The 17,031-nt window shown below is 36.6% G+C and overlaps 1 protein-coding gene across 1 annotated transcript in view; it reads right to left on the bottom strand.

The window, feature by feature from the left end:
- Nucleotides 1-17,031, bottom strand: part of IFIH1 (interferon induced with helicase C domain 1) — a 60,418-nt gene that overhangs the window by 34,486 nt on the left and 8,901 nt on the right. The window contains exon 3 of the mRNA XM_069574331.1: nt 12,570-12,710. Coding sequence (XP_069430432.1) covers nt 12,570-12,710 — 141 coding nt within the window. The remainder of the gene's footprint in view (nt 1-12,569; nt 12,711-17,031) is intronic.

The raw sequence follows: 17,031 nt of genomic DNA, 5'->3' as shown, positions 1-17,031 counted from the left end.
GCCAGGCAGTGTGGTCTAAAATGAATAAATAAACAATAAACCATCTTTAAAATTAATATTTCAAAATATTTATACTTGTGAGATTATTATTTTATGCTAGAGTTCTCACATGCACTAAATAAATTATATTAAAGTAAGATTATGCTAAGTAAGGGCTTCCCAGGTGGTGCTTGTGGTAAAGAACCTGCCTGCAAAGGCAGGAGACACAAGAGATACGGGTTTGATCCCCTCATGCAGGTCAGGAAGATCCCCTGGTGGAAGGCATGGCAACCCACTCCAGTATTCTTGCCCAGAGAATCCCATGGACAGAGGAGCCTGGCAGGCTACAGTTCATAGCATCGCAAAGAGTCAGACAACACTGAGCATGAATGCACCATGAAGCTAAGTAAAACTAGTCTGAATGTCACATACTTAAACTGGAATTAGAAACAGGTGATAAAGAGACACAGTATGTTGTCAATAAAACATGTCTAAACATGGAGAAATATATAACTCCTTAAAACTACAGTATCTTCTTTTTCTTTAACTGGTTATTTATTTTTTTAAGTCTGGTGTGTTGAAATATAATTTCCATACTGTAAAAATCACTCTTTTTAGGTGGATAAGTTTGATGAGTTTAACCTCAAAATTTGTCCTCAAACCCCTTCATTGTCACTTCCCTTCTGCTGTGCCCTAGCTATTACTGATTTGGTTTCTGTTCCTAGAGTTTTGTCTTTTCAGAATGTCATATTGATGAATTGAGGCAATATGTAGCCTTTATGTTTGGTGTCATTAATCTAGAATAAGACCTTCAAGATGCATTCACGTTGTTATTTATATCAGTAATTTGTTCCTTTTTATTGCCGACTACTATTCCATTGAGCATCTGTGAAGCGTGGCTGTGACATCTCCCTTCCAATTTGGATAAGCCTACTTAGCTTGGGAAACGTAATGAAATTACAGCCAATACAAATTAAATATATGAGATAGCTTTCTTAAAAGTTAAAAGAAAGCAGATAAGAAATTTATAAAAAAAATTCTCAATGGACTTGCATACTGTTTAAGTATATTAGCACAACACAAATATACTCATGTGAAAATACTGTGCTTATCAGTTGTCATAGATTAGCTCTGAAACTCAGATTTGAGGAATCCCTTATGATCACACGGGAAAACCTGTATATCTCACTGAGAGATTTTAAATATGGCACTTTGCAATTCCCAGAGGTATGCCTTGTTAGGAGCTCAGAGGCGAGTGTGGGATAGAACTGTCAAGTAGAAGAGCGTTTTGGGCAGATGCACTGATGAAAGAGAATATGAGTTGTAAGGAAAAGGCAAGGTGTAAAATGAGGTGGGGAAAATGTCATTGCAAGGATAATTCCAGATCTAGAAAGATAAATCAAGATTTTTAAGGCAAAAAAAGTGAATTTTGACATGCATTTTACTTGTTTTAAATGTGGTATAGAGAACTGAAGACAATGCCAAAAACACTGAAAAATACGAACAAATAACTGAACTGGCTGATTATCTAAAACGGAACACTATATCTTTAAGTTTTTCACTGAATATAATCCAGATGAAAATTATACTTGATTTTTATTTCATTTTCTAATCACTGGCAGTTAAGCCATTATCTTAAACATACTCCACGTATATGTAAAGTCAGGATTTTCCCCAAGCTTTCTTCTAGCATATATAAGGTTTGAGAGAGCTGCTTAATGCAACGTGCATGAATAATATATGACTATTAAAGAAAAATACTACCAAAATAGGATATTATTAATTACGTTCATTATCTGGATTATTTTGGTTTAGTAAGCAAATCTACAATGTGTCAGAGGACACTGAGCTCAGTGCTTACACAGATGTAAATGATATTTTAAGCTCTCAGCATCCTCTGTGGTAGATACCTATTATCACCTCAGTTTCATAGGTGAGAAACCAAGTCTCAGAGAGGGTAAATCATTTATCCATATCACACAGCTAGAATGGAACAGAGCTGGGAATCCCATTTTCTGAATCCAAGTCTAATATTCCAGCGTTTTTTGCCCAATGCTAAGCATGCCAATGATCTGTTATAAGCTTTGTAAACAAGTGAACAATACTATATCCATAGAGTTAACTGGAATGATTGTTTTTTTAAGCATACAAACATTTGCATTATAATGTCAGTTTTTCTAACAATCTTGAAGTAGCTTATCTTGCCAGGGAAAAAGTTAGAGATTATTTTATTTTGCTAACTACCATTTCTGATTTCATCCACAAATTTTCATTTACTTTACTTTTAAACATCCACACTGTCTTTTTTTAAAAATTTTATATAGGAGTACAGTTGATTAAACATCTACGCTAAGTTCTAAATATTCTCTGCACACAAATAAAAGAGGAACATTTCTATCCTTCTTGGATAAAATTAATTGTGGTAATTCTGCTAGATACCATTATTAAAATGAAAGTGAACATAGAGAGGTCTATATCTTTGTCATTTTAAGGATATATAAATCTCCAGTTTTTCAACACAAAAATAATTTTGTTTCATCAGCAGCAATTTCTTATGCATTTGATATACTTTTTCTTTCACAGAAACAAAAGTACTAAAGGAAATAACCCTAATAATTAAAGAAAATATTTTGTTTCTTGATAACATTGAGAATGCTTTCTCCAGAGATTTTCTTCATGCATTTACCTAAAAAAAAATCATGTAACACACGCACACGCACACCAAAAAGTCAGATCAAAAAGGTGTTATATGATGAAAAAATTAAACCAACCTATTGAATTTATAAACCAAGAGTTCCTGCAGTTGATTATATAGGATTATCATGTGTCATTCTTTGTACTTTTCACAATATCAATCTGGATTTATGTCCTAATGGCTAAAGTCATGTGTCTATGATTTTAAAATAGCTCAGATAAATAGTCAATTGGAGATTGGGCATTCCCATGAAAATTCGCTGTGGAGTCAAACAAATTAGTCTCCAGATCTGAGCTCAGCCACTGCTAACAAGTGACTTACCCTTTTTACCTTTTTAAAATATAGATAGCAATTTCTATTTTCTCCTTTATTGTGAGAATGATTCTGTTAGATCAAATAAATAAATCTTTAAGAGAAAGAAATCTTAAATTCTCATGAAGTGGCTGTTTACATGAGCTATGAATATTAGAGTTAGATTATATAACAAGTTTAATTAACTTTTAGATAGGTGTCATTTCCTTTAGGAAAAATATCAAAAGTAGCTATGAAATGGATTAGAATATGCTGGTAATTTCTGTTTAAAGAAAAGCAGTTATTCCTATGAAACTGCTGGAATGAAGAAAAACAATATTTATTCTGTTAAAAGACAGGATTTTTGATAATAATTTTGTAAACAACACGATAAAGAACAGCTTTTCCTATAATAATAGTGTCTAAGACCAGTCTATAAAACATGGGAGAAAAAAAAAAAGCCTCATTTTACAATCACATCTTGAATAGTTTACTAATAAGGCAGAAATACTAACCTGAATCTGAGAAATTATATATTTAATGTCCTATGGAACTTTAAATACTTTAAAATATTTTTAAACCATTTAGAAGCCAAAAAAAAAAAATTTTTTTTTTTAAATTTCAAATGGAAAAAAACCTCCTCCTTGAAGGCCTTTTTAGATCTATTTCAATGTAAAGTTTGCCCTCTGCTGGAAAAATGCTATATTAACAATGAGTTGATAAATACATTGTTTATTCAACCTAAGAACTGAGCTTCATTAGGTAAAACACCAATTGGTGCTTACTTCCATCCCTACCAGGTGGTGTTCCTCCTAATTTCAGCTTAAGATGCGTTTATAACTTCATAGAAGATTCCTCCTTTCTCACCCCTTGCCTCAGCCTTTCCTTCTCTTTGCTGGAAAGTGGTTTTTGCATCACATTAGGAAGGGGGCCAGAGCCTCAGAGCTACTGAGAAAGAAGGGCACCAGCAAAACCAATGGTTCTCCTGAGAGGCAGTGCTTATAAAGTATGCAAATAGTCTGATTTCACTTGCCAGGTAATGGTCTATCTATTCTAGTTCTGACCTCTCGATGCACATTAGCTTCACTTCAACTATCCCCTCCTTCCCTCTAGTTGCATAATCCCCAAAGTCTGCAACAGCAAAGATCATCCCAAGCTTCAAACACATGTGTATGTATGTGCGCTCATGCAGGACTCAGGCTCGTTACAAGTGTGCTTACTGTGCATACTACTAATAATACCAATCTCCTTTTCTTTTGAAATAACTATCTTTTCTGAAAGGAGATAGATGACTTTTATTTTCAGCTCTATGTATATGGATTTGTGCGTGCGTGTGCGCGCACACACACACACGCTTACATTTTGGTCTGTCAGATTCTGCTCTCTGTGCCAGGGAACATGTGTTCCCGCAGAATGGAGAGAAGCCACCTCCACCCACCTTGCATATTCTCTCCTGGATCCAAGCTTCTAGGAAATGAGTTCCCCAAAGGAAAAAAAAAAAAAAATCTCCAAGAGCCACAGGCCCACATGGCTATCCACCGAGCGCCTCTGCTCCTGTTTATAGAATTCACTCTGCTGAAGTGTTTCAGCCAGAATTAAATTAGAATTGTGTATATTGATGTTGGCTTAAATTGTGTCATCTATGCCCTTTAGCCTTTGGACTTGAGTCTTAACGAGAAAGATAGTGATTTAAGTACAGGGTTGTAAGGACAGTCATACCCACTGCTACTGCTGCTGCTGCTAAGTCGCTTCAGTCGTGTCCGACTCTGTGCAACCCCATAGACGGCAGCCCACCAGGCTCCCCAGTCCCTGGGATTCTCTAGGCAAGAACACTGGAGTGGGTTGCCATTTCCTTCTCCAATGTCATACCTACTAGAGTGACCCATTCACTCACTGCTTGTCAGTAACAGGTAAAAAGTCTGAGAGCAGAGTCCGTTATGAGTGATAAGCATAATGACCACACAGGAAGTAAGTCTTGGCAATGCAGAGCGTAGAAATGCATGCAAGATAGATGGGGAGTGGAAACCTCTTTGGTTGGTAGGTACCCTTCAGGAAAAGCTCTTCAGGTTATGTGGATCTGAGGAAAGTATGGAGAGAGGTGCATTTAAAGGTATCCTGGTAGGGACTTTCCTGGTGGTCCAGTGGTTAAGATGTTGCTTTCTAATGCAGAGGGTGAGGGTTTGATCCCTGGTTGGGGAGCTAAGATTCCACCTGCCTCGTGGCCAAAAAAACCAAAAACATAAAACATAAGCAATACTGTAAAAAATTCAATAAAGACTTTAAAGATGGTCCACACTAAAAAAAATTCTTTAAAACAATAAATAAAGGCAAATCCTGGTAAATATTCAGTAGTAGCTTTGGGGGAGGAAAAAAAAAGTGACAATTTAAAAGTGTTTGCCACATTGATTTGACGACTTGATTTGTAAGTTCTATTTGATCTAATTTAATAAGACAAAGATCTAGTTCAAAAATAAAATAAAAGTTCTTGCCAGCATTGATGGTGTTCATATTCCCCACCATGACTGATTTCAAGCTACCAGCATGATGTCACCCAGTGGAGCTGGGAAGAGATGTACACGCTGGGCTCCTGCAAGCCAGAAGGAACCCGTTCCAGCACTCTGATGGATAAATCTCTGTAATGAAACACTCTCCTACAAACACCATCTGAAATCATCACACATGCTTTGGGCTAATATTCCATAACTGTCCGAATGATAAACATTTAAGAGGGTTTGTTTGGGGGTGTTTTTTTTTTCCTCAGGACAAGTCTTTGTAAAAATTGTAGTAAAAGAAACCTGCTAATTTTCATTGATCCTAGAAATCTTACCTCCCACCCCCTCCTTCATAAATGCTCCTCTGGAATCCAACTGTTTCCCTACCCACATTTTTCACAGAATTTTGCTATGTTTATTATTAATACAACTGGATTTTCATATGTATAATGTGTGGGAGCATGCTCAGACACTTGGTAGTGGCCGACTCTCTGCGACCCCATGGACTGTATAACCCACTGGACTCCTCTGCCCATGTGTTAATTATACCTGGATAAATTTTTATAAACTTTATTTTTTAGCAGTTTTAGGTTTCTAGCAAAATTGAGTATAAGGCAGAGAGATTACGTATAACCTCCTCCATTATGAATACCCCCTAAAGCACATTTTGAACTTTCTTTATACCTGCTATCCACACAATGGAAAGTGTTGGCTGCCACTTCTGTTTACAAATCCAACACAGGACCTTCAAAGCACAGATGAACTGCCTTCCATTCCTCCTCTGTGGTAAGTCTTCCCAGGCTTCTCCTCTAACATATTCTCTTTTCCTAGAGACAGATTACTGTCTGTGTTTAGGGGCACGAAACTTGTTTTCTTGAACTGGATTATAAACTCGGGTGAGGACAGTACCCTAGTGCTTGGCCAGAACATATTCTCAGCTTCTGCTGCTGCTGCTGCTAAGTCACTTCAGTCCTGTCCGACTCTGTGCGACCCCATAGATGGCAACCCACCAGGCTCCCCTGTCCCTGGGATTCTCCAGGCAAGAACACTGGAGTGGGTTGCCATTCCCTTTTCCAATGCATGAAAGTGAAAAGTGAAAGTGAAGTCGCTCAGTCGTGTCTGACCCTCAGTGACCCCATTAACTGCAGCCTTCCAGGCTCCTCCGTCCATGGGATTTTCCAGGCAAGAGTACTGGAGTGGGGTGCCCTTGCCTTCTCTAATTCTCAGCTTCTAGTCCTATTCAAATAGAGAAGATAACATCTAATGATCAAATTAAAATCACCACATTTGTTGAAACTCTGCTGAAAAAACTTTAAGCTTGTAGCCATATAAAAATCATGAAAATAAATTCAACACGTATTAGCTGCACAGCAGAGAGGTTTCTTTCCATCAAAATACTGATATTCTCACTCCTGAGATATGAACAGTATCCTCCTAGAAGTGTTATGCAATTGGGGGTCGTATAACTAACCTAGATGTCTCTCGGTGGGTTTCAAACAAAATACAATCCCAGATTTTCTTTTAACAAACACAGAACAGCAGTTGTAACAAACTCTCTCTCTCTTTCTCAAGTCAAAATAATATTTGCCTCTTGGATTTCTGTACTAGTATTTCTAGTTCCCAATAATTAATATAACTAAATTTAGAAGAGATAGAGATGTAAAGGAGAGCTATCTAAATTCAGAGCAATCCTATAATAATATGGGTGATCTCTCACAGTATTATTGAAGACTGCTGTATCAATTATCTTTCCCACTAAGCTCTCAAGTGCTATGCGGTATGTATTTCTAGAGATTCTAAAAATCTCTAAATTTCTAGAGGTTAGTACTAAAGAACATTATTCTGGTCCGCAAGTGCAAGGATAAATTTTGTGGCATTTTTACAGAGATTACTATAGACCAAGTCTAAGATTGGACTTTGGTCTATAAAAAGGCAAAACAAAACAACAACAAAAAGAATGCTCTAACAGATTGGGCCAGAAAGAAGGAGGCTGTTTTATAAAGGTCAATTTTTAAACCCCTCCTACAGAACATGATCTATGCAAAATATATCCACAATATATTCCAAAGCATAATGTCACCGGATAAACCTAAGGAGTGGAACATATGGGGGAATATGAAAAAGAAGGTATTAAAGTCTGAAAACAAGCAGGTTGGTAAGCTCATTAGCTGGGGTGGAATTTTAAAATCTTCACGTGAACGAATATATAAATCAAAATATACACATGCACTCACAGTCATGCGCACTACGTATTCACACATGGCACACTCATCCTGTTACATTATAATCGTCCACCCGGGAACAGTGACATTCTCCTCTCTTTATAAATGTCAAAGCGCCCTCTGCTGTCCAATCTGTGGAATTTGCATTTTCTAGTTTCATAACGGAAATCCAGCAAAGAATGGTAAAAGAAGTTTGGGGGATTATCTGTGGAACTCTGCATAAATGTAAGTTCATCCCAAACACAACAAATTTTATTATTTAGTTTTAAATCTCATTTGCTTTGTTTTTATATAATTATAGGGCACTAATGTATAAAATAGTATATTAAAAAGGTCAACTTTTAAATAAGTAAAATAACTACTTATTTTCTTTTAACAAAGTTAACAGTAGAAATTAAAAATGATTGCATAACCAATTTTACCATAAGCCTATAAAATTAACATATATCAGATAACTATATTTTTTATAGTTAAATTATTTTTAATAGAAGAAAACTAATTCCCTCTGATATTTTCTAGGGACATGTGGTCCAGAGAAACATCAAAGTTTTCCAATAGTTTCTTGTTAGAAAATGACCAGTGACTACAGAAAGCAGAATTATTACATCCAGCATGAAAATTCTATGAATAGTCTGAGAACTATTCAAATATCCTTTAGAAATTATTGTATTAGTGTGGGAAAAAAATAGATTATTGCATTAGTGTGGGTCTATCTTAATTACTAACCACTTTTTAAAGGGAAGCAGTTGAAAGGAGAAAGGAAGAAGAAATGCCAACCCCCGATGCAGAGGCATGACAAAAATGACTGTCCAGGACTCCCCAATAGGGAATTCTGATCTATCACCCCCAGGTTGAAGGAGAGATGTGATTAAAATTAGTTTCACGGTGGGCTACTGTTACTAACGCTAGTGTGTCTTACCTGACAGGAGTTTAAGGAGTAAAAAAGGTTAAAAACAATATATAAAGAATCTTTGCCTTGAAACTATAAATATTTATCATTTGTATCCACAAAGACTATTGGGCACTGAAAAAAATACTTTAAAAATTGATTTGGAAATAAAACTTAGAGAAGTCTAATTTAAAATTAGAAATAATTCAAACCACATTTTTTCTTTTTGCATATGAAATTTCATATTTATAGAATGTGTGTAGCTTAAGTAATAAGTTTCTTTCAATGCTACCTTGGTAACTGTACTTGAAATCTTAACCTGATGTACTGAAATTCAAACTAAAGATTATACATTATCAGTATCAGTAAATGCACAAAATTATGTAAATTGGTATTATTGAATATTTTCAATATTGAATACTTTCATATTTATCCTGATTGTTAAGCTTGCCAAAGAATAACAACGTAGGCAAAATCCTTCTACAGTTAATTTTGCAACAAAAACTTCTGTCAAAAGCATTCCAATAACTTCTTTGGGGGTAATGATTCTTTAAAAGTCATTTACATCAGTAATTCTTAGTTCTGAAGAACAACAACAAGAGCAACAAATAACTGGGATGATCTACATCTATCAGGAGCAGTGTCAAGGCCTGAAGCAGAGCTCGGTTACCCATTCTTACTGTTCTGGGAAGGGCCAGAATGGATTGGATGAACCTGTTCCCAAGTCCACACAAGAAGTTCAGACAGCACAAGAACCTCACAGCCTAGTAGCTGTTGAAGTCTTGAACTGGATGGAGTCCTCAGATTGTAGTACAGTTTGTTATACATGTCCTCAGACTAGTATACATCTTAACAGTCTGTACTTCTCTTCCACAGCACGTTGTGCAGTTACAGAGTGACTACTGCTTGGCTGACATGCCCATCATTGAAAGCTCCACTGGGGCAGAAGCCACTTCTATTTTGTTCCATCACAATATTTACAGTGCTGAACTGAACAGTGCATGCCTGGCACACAATAGGAGTTTAATAAAGATTTGTTACATGGAAGAAGTGAAAGAAAGGGAGGGAAGGGACCCCAAGAAGGAAAACAAACCCTTTCCTGTCCCTCAAGACCATTATTGTAAAATCCAGATTTTTTCACATGATGCAAATTTATGTTTTATATTAAATAGTAAGAAAACAGATTTTTTTCTTTTTAAGGCTGCACGATGCATGGCTGTGGAATCCTTGTTCCCTGACTAGGGACTGAACTCACACCCCGCTGAAGTGGACTCTTCTAGTCCTAACCACTGGATCATCAGGGAAGTCCCAGAAAACAGATTTTAAAAAAAAGTTTTGCATTTAATTTTGTCCTTGCTGAGACTCTGAATGTTCCACAGATACTGCCGGCTGACAAGATGCATTAGGCTGGCAAGTTTGATGAAAACCCTTCATTTGAGATGAAGATAGACTACCAGCCTCAGACCTGGGTTTAATTCTTTCTAGTGTGAATTTAGAAAATAGCCAGTAACCCACAGAGATGTCAGGTAGCCTAACAAGGAATTTATTAAAACGTGAAAAGTCCACATTCAGGTAGTAATTTTGGCATTCCTATACAACCATGATTTCTGAAACAAAGTACAGCTGCTGAAATGAAAAAAAAAAAAGATCCTCTAGAATTCAGGCTTGCTATTCTGTACATTAGATTGTGGTCCAAGACCAGCTGTAGCAGCATCACCTGGGTCGAATAGGACAGAATCTCTGGCTCTACACAGAAACTATGAATCAAAGTCTGCATTTCAATAAGACCCCCTCCTCCAGGTGACTCATAAGCACATTAATGCGTCAGAAGTATCCCACTTAAAAAACCCAACACCTTAAATAAACAAGGCTAAATTGCAGGCAAGCTATAAAAGACCTTGGTACTGTTTATGACAAAGTATTGCTACCCTATATATTTAGCTAATTCACCTAAACCAGCAAGAAGAATATAAATGCTCTAAAAGAAAAATAGGCAATTAGCAGCAAGAACAAAAAAAGAAAGAACTTGTAAATATGATTTTCACTGGAAATTAAAAACTCAAATTCAGATAGTAACATAGCAAATCGGTGAAGTTTAAAAACAGCATTGCCCACTCTTGTACATGAGACTTCAGGACAGTAAGAATTCCCCTATATTGTTTGGTACAATTTCCTAGAGTAAAATATGGCATTAAATAGCAAATGCTTTAAAACTATAGAAATCATTTGATCCAGAAATTTCAATTATGTAATATGTCTATAAGAATTAAACTGAGTGGGGAGACAGATGAATTGAGAGCTTGGGGTTAGCAGACACAAATTATTACAATGGATGAGCAAGGCCCACTGTACAGAACAAAGAACTACAGTCAATACCCTGTAATAAACAAACCATAAAGGAAAAGAATATGAAAAAGAATGCATATATATATATAAGTGAATTACTTTGCTGTAAGCAGATATTGAGACAACACTGTAAATCAATTATACTTCAATAAAGTAAATTTTAAAAAATAAAACATAAATTTAGAAAGAATTAAACTCAGATATAAATACAAAGAGAGTTATTGCAGCGTTATTCATGATGTAGAAATTTGGAAACATCCTAAATGTTCAAAAGGTGGTTAATTAACTAAAAAGCATCCAATAGATGGAATTGTTATTCAATTGTTAAAAATCATGCTGTAGAAGTATATCTAATAAATACAGGAGAAATGCCATTGTATATAGACATCCAGGTATGCAAACAAATGAGAACAAATACCCAAATATGAAGAGCAATGTATTTTATTGGAAAAGGGGGAGTGGATTTTTCCTTTGTTTTCTGTTTTCCAAATTTCCTACAACACAGCTATATTACTTTTCTGATTTGAAAACAGCATATTTTGCAGTAGTGTGATAGAGTTAGCTTATACGGGCCCACAGGAACAACTGTTAAATGTTCTGGAATTTTGCGGAATTTTATTAATGTTAAGCACAAGCATCTTTACAAATTAAATGATATGGACTTACTAACTAAATTATATTAAAACAAAGGTAATGAATACTTAAAACTCATCATTTTCTAATCATTTTTGTAGGTTTTACAATCATCAGTGATGCTGAGGCTATTTAAGTCTATCGTCTCCATGTAATAAATGGCAAATAATGTACTGCACATCTATTCCCAACTTAGTGTTCAGTGACGTTATGTGGACGCTTGAAAGTAGCCATGGTGCAAGTATTTACACCGTGAAGATGGCATATCCTAAACATCAAGGCTTTTTCTTTTCCCTACAGGGCCGCTTGGTAAGCATTCACTAGTATACCACAGACTTCCAGCAACTATTTCTGAAAAATGAACGTGGCCATTTGAGGGGGGCAGAGCGGAAGGAGGGAAGGCTTCTCCTATTACGAGAAAACTAGGGAGGGGAAATGGTTAAATTTATTTCATTCTTCAAGCCTGTTTCATATCAAAAGAGGTGGATATGGTGGTTTCTAGTACCCACACCAATTAGTTACTGAAATTCAAGCAAACTCTTGTTTAGCACCCATTCCTCTCCCTTTCTACAATCTTGGTTTTGGTTTCTACCATCCAGCCGAACCTTTCTGTGACACCCTGATCTATAAAAAAGGGAAAAGGTAATACCTTCATTTAATTCTCAGAAATTTGGATGAGTCAAACGGATTCATGTATTTGAAAGTACTTTGAAAATCATGGGATGCACTTATGATATTTACCATATGACAAGAACCATGGACATGTTTATCAAATAAAATTAGAACTGAGTGTGTTCATATTCATAACATATTAATATTGCATTAGCTTTAAAAGATTTTTAGCCACAAAGAGCAATAATTTTCATTTAATCTCCTCCAGAAATATTATCTGAATACAAATACAAAACCTCAAAGCCCAAATTTCCTTCCTCTGTTTAATAGATCCTAATGTTATCAATGCAACAATTGATTTTTCCAGAAGTCGTTAATTAGTGCATGTAAAGTGTGTGTGCACCAAGTACCTGAAACTATAGAAGAATCTGCAAGAGACGATTCCAGTGAACTATTCTCTATGTCCCAGACCTCCAGATTTGGCTGATCCGTGGCTAAAAGGAGTGGCTCTTTGACTTCGAGACCATCTTCTTGTGATAAATTCTCAGACTCTGTGAACAAAAGTATCAAAAAGTAAACAATAGTGCCATGCAAGCTTTTATACAGTATACATAACTGTCATTGTGTTTTGAAAACAAATAGGGGTTCCTAATAGAGATTAACCTGAATATACTTACATACTTTGAAATTCTAAACAGAATGCAAATTGCAATGAAATGCAAGTTTTTATACAATATAAAGAGCTGCTATTTTTATTTTGAAAACCAAGTGGGGTCTCTAGTAAAGATATGCCTAAATACACTTCAATGGTTTGACATTTTGAAAGGTTTGGAATATGTTTTTACGTTCTGACAGTATTTTTATTTTTAATATGAACACAGTGGGTAATTCTTTTGCGATGACTAAATTTTATCTAAAAAGCCAATATAATATTAAGTATTATGCTAATCATAAGTGTGATGATTTCCTATCTGACCATCACTTTTAGCCACTTATTTCAGTGATACACAGTCACACATAAGACTGCATTAGTGAAAATGCAAATTTGGTGGTAGTTTTTCTTTAACTTGTGATCTTGCCATTTTTTTCTCTCACTGTGCATTCTACATGAGATGTACATATGCTTTAATGTCAGCCTACATTTATGTATTTTGAATTTCTGGAGATTTTTTAGAAATTTAATAAAATATTCTGATCATTCTTTTCTCTTTCCCTCTATTTCTTTCATCTTCATCTGGCCTTTTCTCCTTCAGCCAACATGCACTGAGTGTTTTCTTAAATGCTTTTGTGGGTTATGAAGAAAAACAAGAGTTTTGCCCTTCTTAAGTACAATCTGTCAGAGACTGATGCCATAAGGAAAATGTCCTAAAGTATCATTTTTGATTAACCTATCTTAAAGAATAAGGAGAAGATACGTGCTGTGTATGGAGAATTTCCTGAAGACAACTGTTCTGACTTTGGAGTTTGTCTTTAGACAAGATGATTTGGTAATATTCATCGGTATATATTAAGCATATTTGGGGTTTATAATAATAATAGGCAATTTATTTTGTGCTTTACTAATGTTAAATCATTTAATCCTAAAAATAATCCCGATGGTAAGTCATATTACTATCCCTATTTCACAGAGGAGTAAATTGAGGCATAGAATGGGCAGGTACCTGGTGAAAGTCACAGATCCAGAGACATGAAGGAGCCATGATTCAGTAAGTGTCAGGCTCTAGACCCCAGTCTCCTGTGTTAATCGGTGCAGGCCAGCTTGACAAAGCACCGTAGACCGAGTGGCTAAAGTAAAAAAAAGTATTTTACCATATTTCTGGAAATTCGAAGTCTATGGTCAATGTGCCAGCGTTTGGTCTCTGATGAGAGTTTATTTCTGAGATTGCTGAGCGTGACATCTTCACGGGGTCCTCGCGTGGTGGGGAAAGAGAGACGGAGACCTCATTTTTCTTCTTCTTCTAAGGCCTTGGGCCCATCAGACTGGGGTCTGCTCTGATGATCTCATTTAACCTCGATTACCTCCTAAAGACATACCACCAGGTACAGTCACAGAGGTGGTTGGGGCTTCATCCTCTGAATTTATGGGTTGAGGAGGGCACGATTCTGCCCACAGCAGCTCCTACCACATGAATAATCACAGCTAACTTTGTTCTGGGCATCAAGACTGGCTAAAAAATGATTAGACTCCCCAAATAAGATGTACAGATCAGCAAACAATAGTTAAATTCCTGAACCCCTGATTGGATTTTCTGAGGACATGAGAAGTAAGCCCTACTTGTTTAGAGTGAGTTTGTCAGGAGTACCCTGACTGCTGGTAGGGGTAGTGAGAATATAAGAATGCTGAATCCCAGATGGAGATTGTAACTTCTATCCAACTTTTGAAAGAAGCATAGAGGACTTGCCTGGTTAAGTGGTTAAGAACCCACCTGCTAAATGCAGGGGGCATGGATTTGATCTCTGGGTCAGAAAGATCCCCTGGAGAAGGAACTGGCAGCTCACTCCAGTATTCTTGCCTGGAAAACCCAATGTAAAGAGGAACCTGGCAGGCTACAGTCCATGAGGTCAAAAATAGTCAGACACATAGCGACTGAGCAGGAGCCAGGAAGAGTCCATGTGCTACTGGGCAATCGAGGCTGCATACTGCAACTACTGAGCCCAGGAACCCTGGAGCCCGCGCTCTGCAACAAAAGAAGCCACTGCAATGAGAAGCCCCCAGGCACAGCAACAAAGACCCAGTGCAGCCGAAAATAAATTAATTCATTTAAAAACTTAAAGAAAAAGACCCTTAGAAACCCTAACCCTGCTCCCTGCCTTTTAAGAGCCCACATATCTGGGGCAACATCTATCATCATCCACTTTGGTTGAAAGAAGGAAAGCCCCAAATTTAAGAGGATCCTGTCAGGACACCAGGGAGAGTGAAAAGAATGAAAGACAATTAATTAGTGCCGTATTTTTTTCTTTTCAGAAGGGCCTTTATTCCTTTTATAAAGTGCTTGACCTTCACCAGCCAATGTAAGCCCACAGGCAGGAGGAATTTGGATAAACTAGTCCCTAAGCCATTCTGAAATAGACACTTAAAGACAGTCATAGTCATGGCATATAATAAGGAAAGTAAAGAGGAAGTTTTGTGAATATTAGATAGATGTATGTGATAGGTGCCTTATTACACAGCTATTTCACATGTATTCTTCACCTAGGGTGGCTATTGTTCAAAGAATTGGAATTTGAAAAATCGAATTAGACTTCTAAAAGGCACCAAAATATCTTAGAAAGAAATATGTTATATGTAACTTGTTGCTCTGCCCCAACAACCACGCCCACAAAAAAAGAAAGCAATGCAGCCAGACATATTGTCTGTGTCATGAGAGCTGGAAGATACTTCCGAGCCAATCTTCTAGCCTTTTTCCTAAAATAGTACACAGCTGTAAGATGGGTAGTTACCATCTACTTTGGAGGATGGATGTAACAAGGTCTTTTGTGATCTGCAACGCTGCTCTTTCAAATATCTGTTGATACACGGAGACCAAAATTTCCCAGGAAACAAAAAAATTGAGACTGTAGCCATTTCAAAGTTCAAGTCTAGAATGTCCTCATGGATGGAAATGACCCCATGTGGTCTTGAAAGGGAACTCATCATAAGGTGTGATGGAGTCTGGCTCATCCTTGAGGGATAAGGGAGACATCTGGCCCCATCATCATTTGTAAATTTGACCTGAAGTCCCTTTAGAAGTAGCAGATTGGCATTAGAGTTATGCTATAGAAATAATAGTGGGCCATAATAAATAAATGCAAAAAAAACCACAACAACTATAATTTTGATATTGCAAGCAAGTAGTACCATTGAGCTCCCTCCAGAGTACTAAAGCAAAATCAAGATGCTTCCTATTGAGAGGGAATTTTCCTTATACAATTAAACTTTGCTGTGGAAATAGAGACAAATGACAGTAGGAACTAAGGAAAGTGCTAGTGGACAAATCATGGAATTACTCCCGGCTTTTGAAAGTTGGATTGACCATCTTTGGCTGAATGAATCCCCTCGAACCCCTAAATGATTTCAGAGAGAAGAGGGAGCCTCTTGAGCTTTTTACTTTGTGGCTATTTTAAACTTATGACACCACACAGCATTTGTTTTGGGGTGAAACAAAAAGACCTTCCACAAATATGGAAGGCACTTTACTTCCCATGGTTCACTTACACACAAGTTTATTAACATCAATTTTATAGGGCTTTTTAATATCACATAGTAAAAATGTCTGTCTATATATACACATAAATATGTAAACACTATTATATATATATATACACACACACTGCTACTGCTAAGTCACTTCAGTCGTGTCCGACTCTGTGCGACCCCATAGACAGCAGCCCACCAGGCTCCCCTGTCCCTGGGATTCTCCAGGCAAGAACACCAGAGTGGGCTGCCATTTCCTTCTCCAATGTATGAAAGTGAAAAGTGAAAGTGAAGTCACTCAGTCGTGTCCGACTCGCAACCCCATGGACTGCAGCCCACCAGGCTCCTCCATCCATGGGATTTTCCAGGCAAGAGTACTGGAGTGGGGTGCCACTGCCTTCTCCATATACACACACTCCATCTTATTTTGGAAACAAAGGGATTGTCTGAGATTTTTATCAAGATAATTTTAACATTGCTTAGACAAATAAATTGGAAGAAAATATTTTAGTGGTTATTACAATTATGCTGCAAAGTCTTCAGGACATTTATATAATACTTTGAGGAATATATTAAACATTTGATAAAAGGTCTATAATTGCTAATGTATCACAATATTATTTTCTTTGAGTTTTTGAAAGTGTTCAACTATAATAATACAAATAGCATAGCTCTTTCACATATGTTATTTGTAAATA

Source organism: Ovis canadensis, chromosome 2, assembly GCF_042477335.2.
Source record: "Ovis canadensis isolate MfBH-ARS-UI-01 breed Bighorn chromosome 2, ARS-UI_OviCan_v2, whole genome shotgun sequence".
Taxonomy (NCBI): Eukaryota; Metazoa; Chordata; class Mammalia; order Artiodactyla; family Bovidae; genus Ovis; species Ovis canadensis.
The sequence above is the reverse complement of the archived record's forward strand: the minus strand, read 5'-3'. Positions and strand labels throughout refer to the sequence as shown.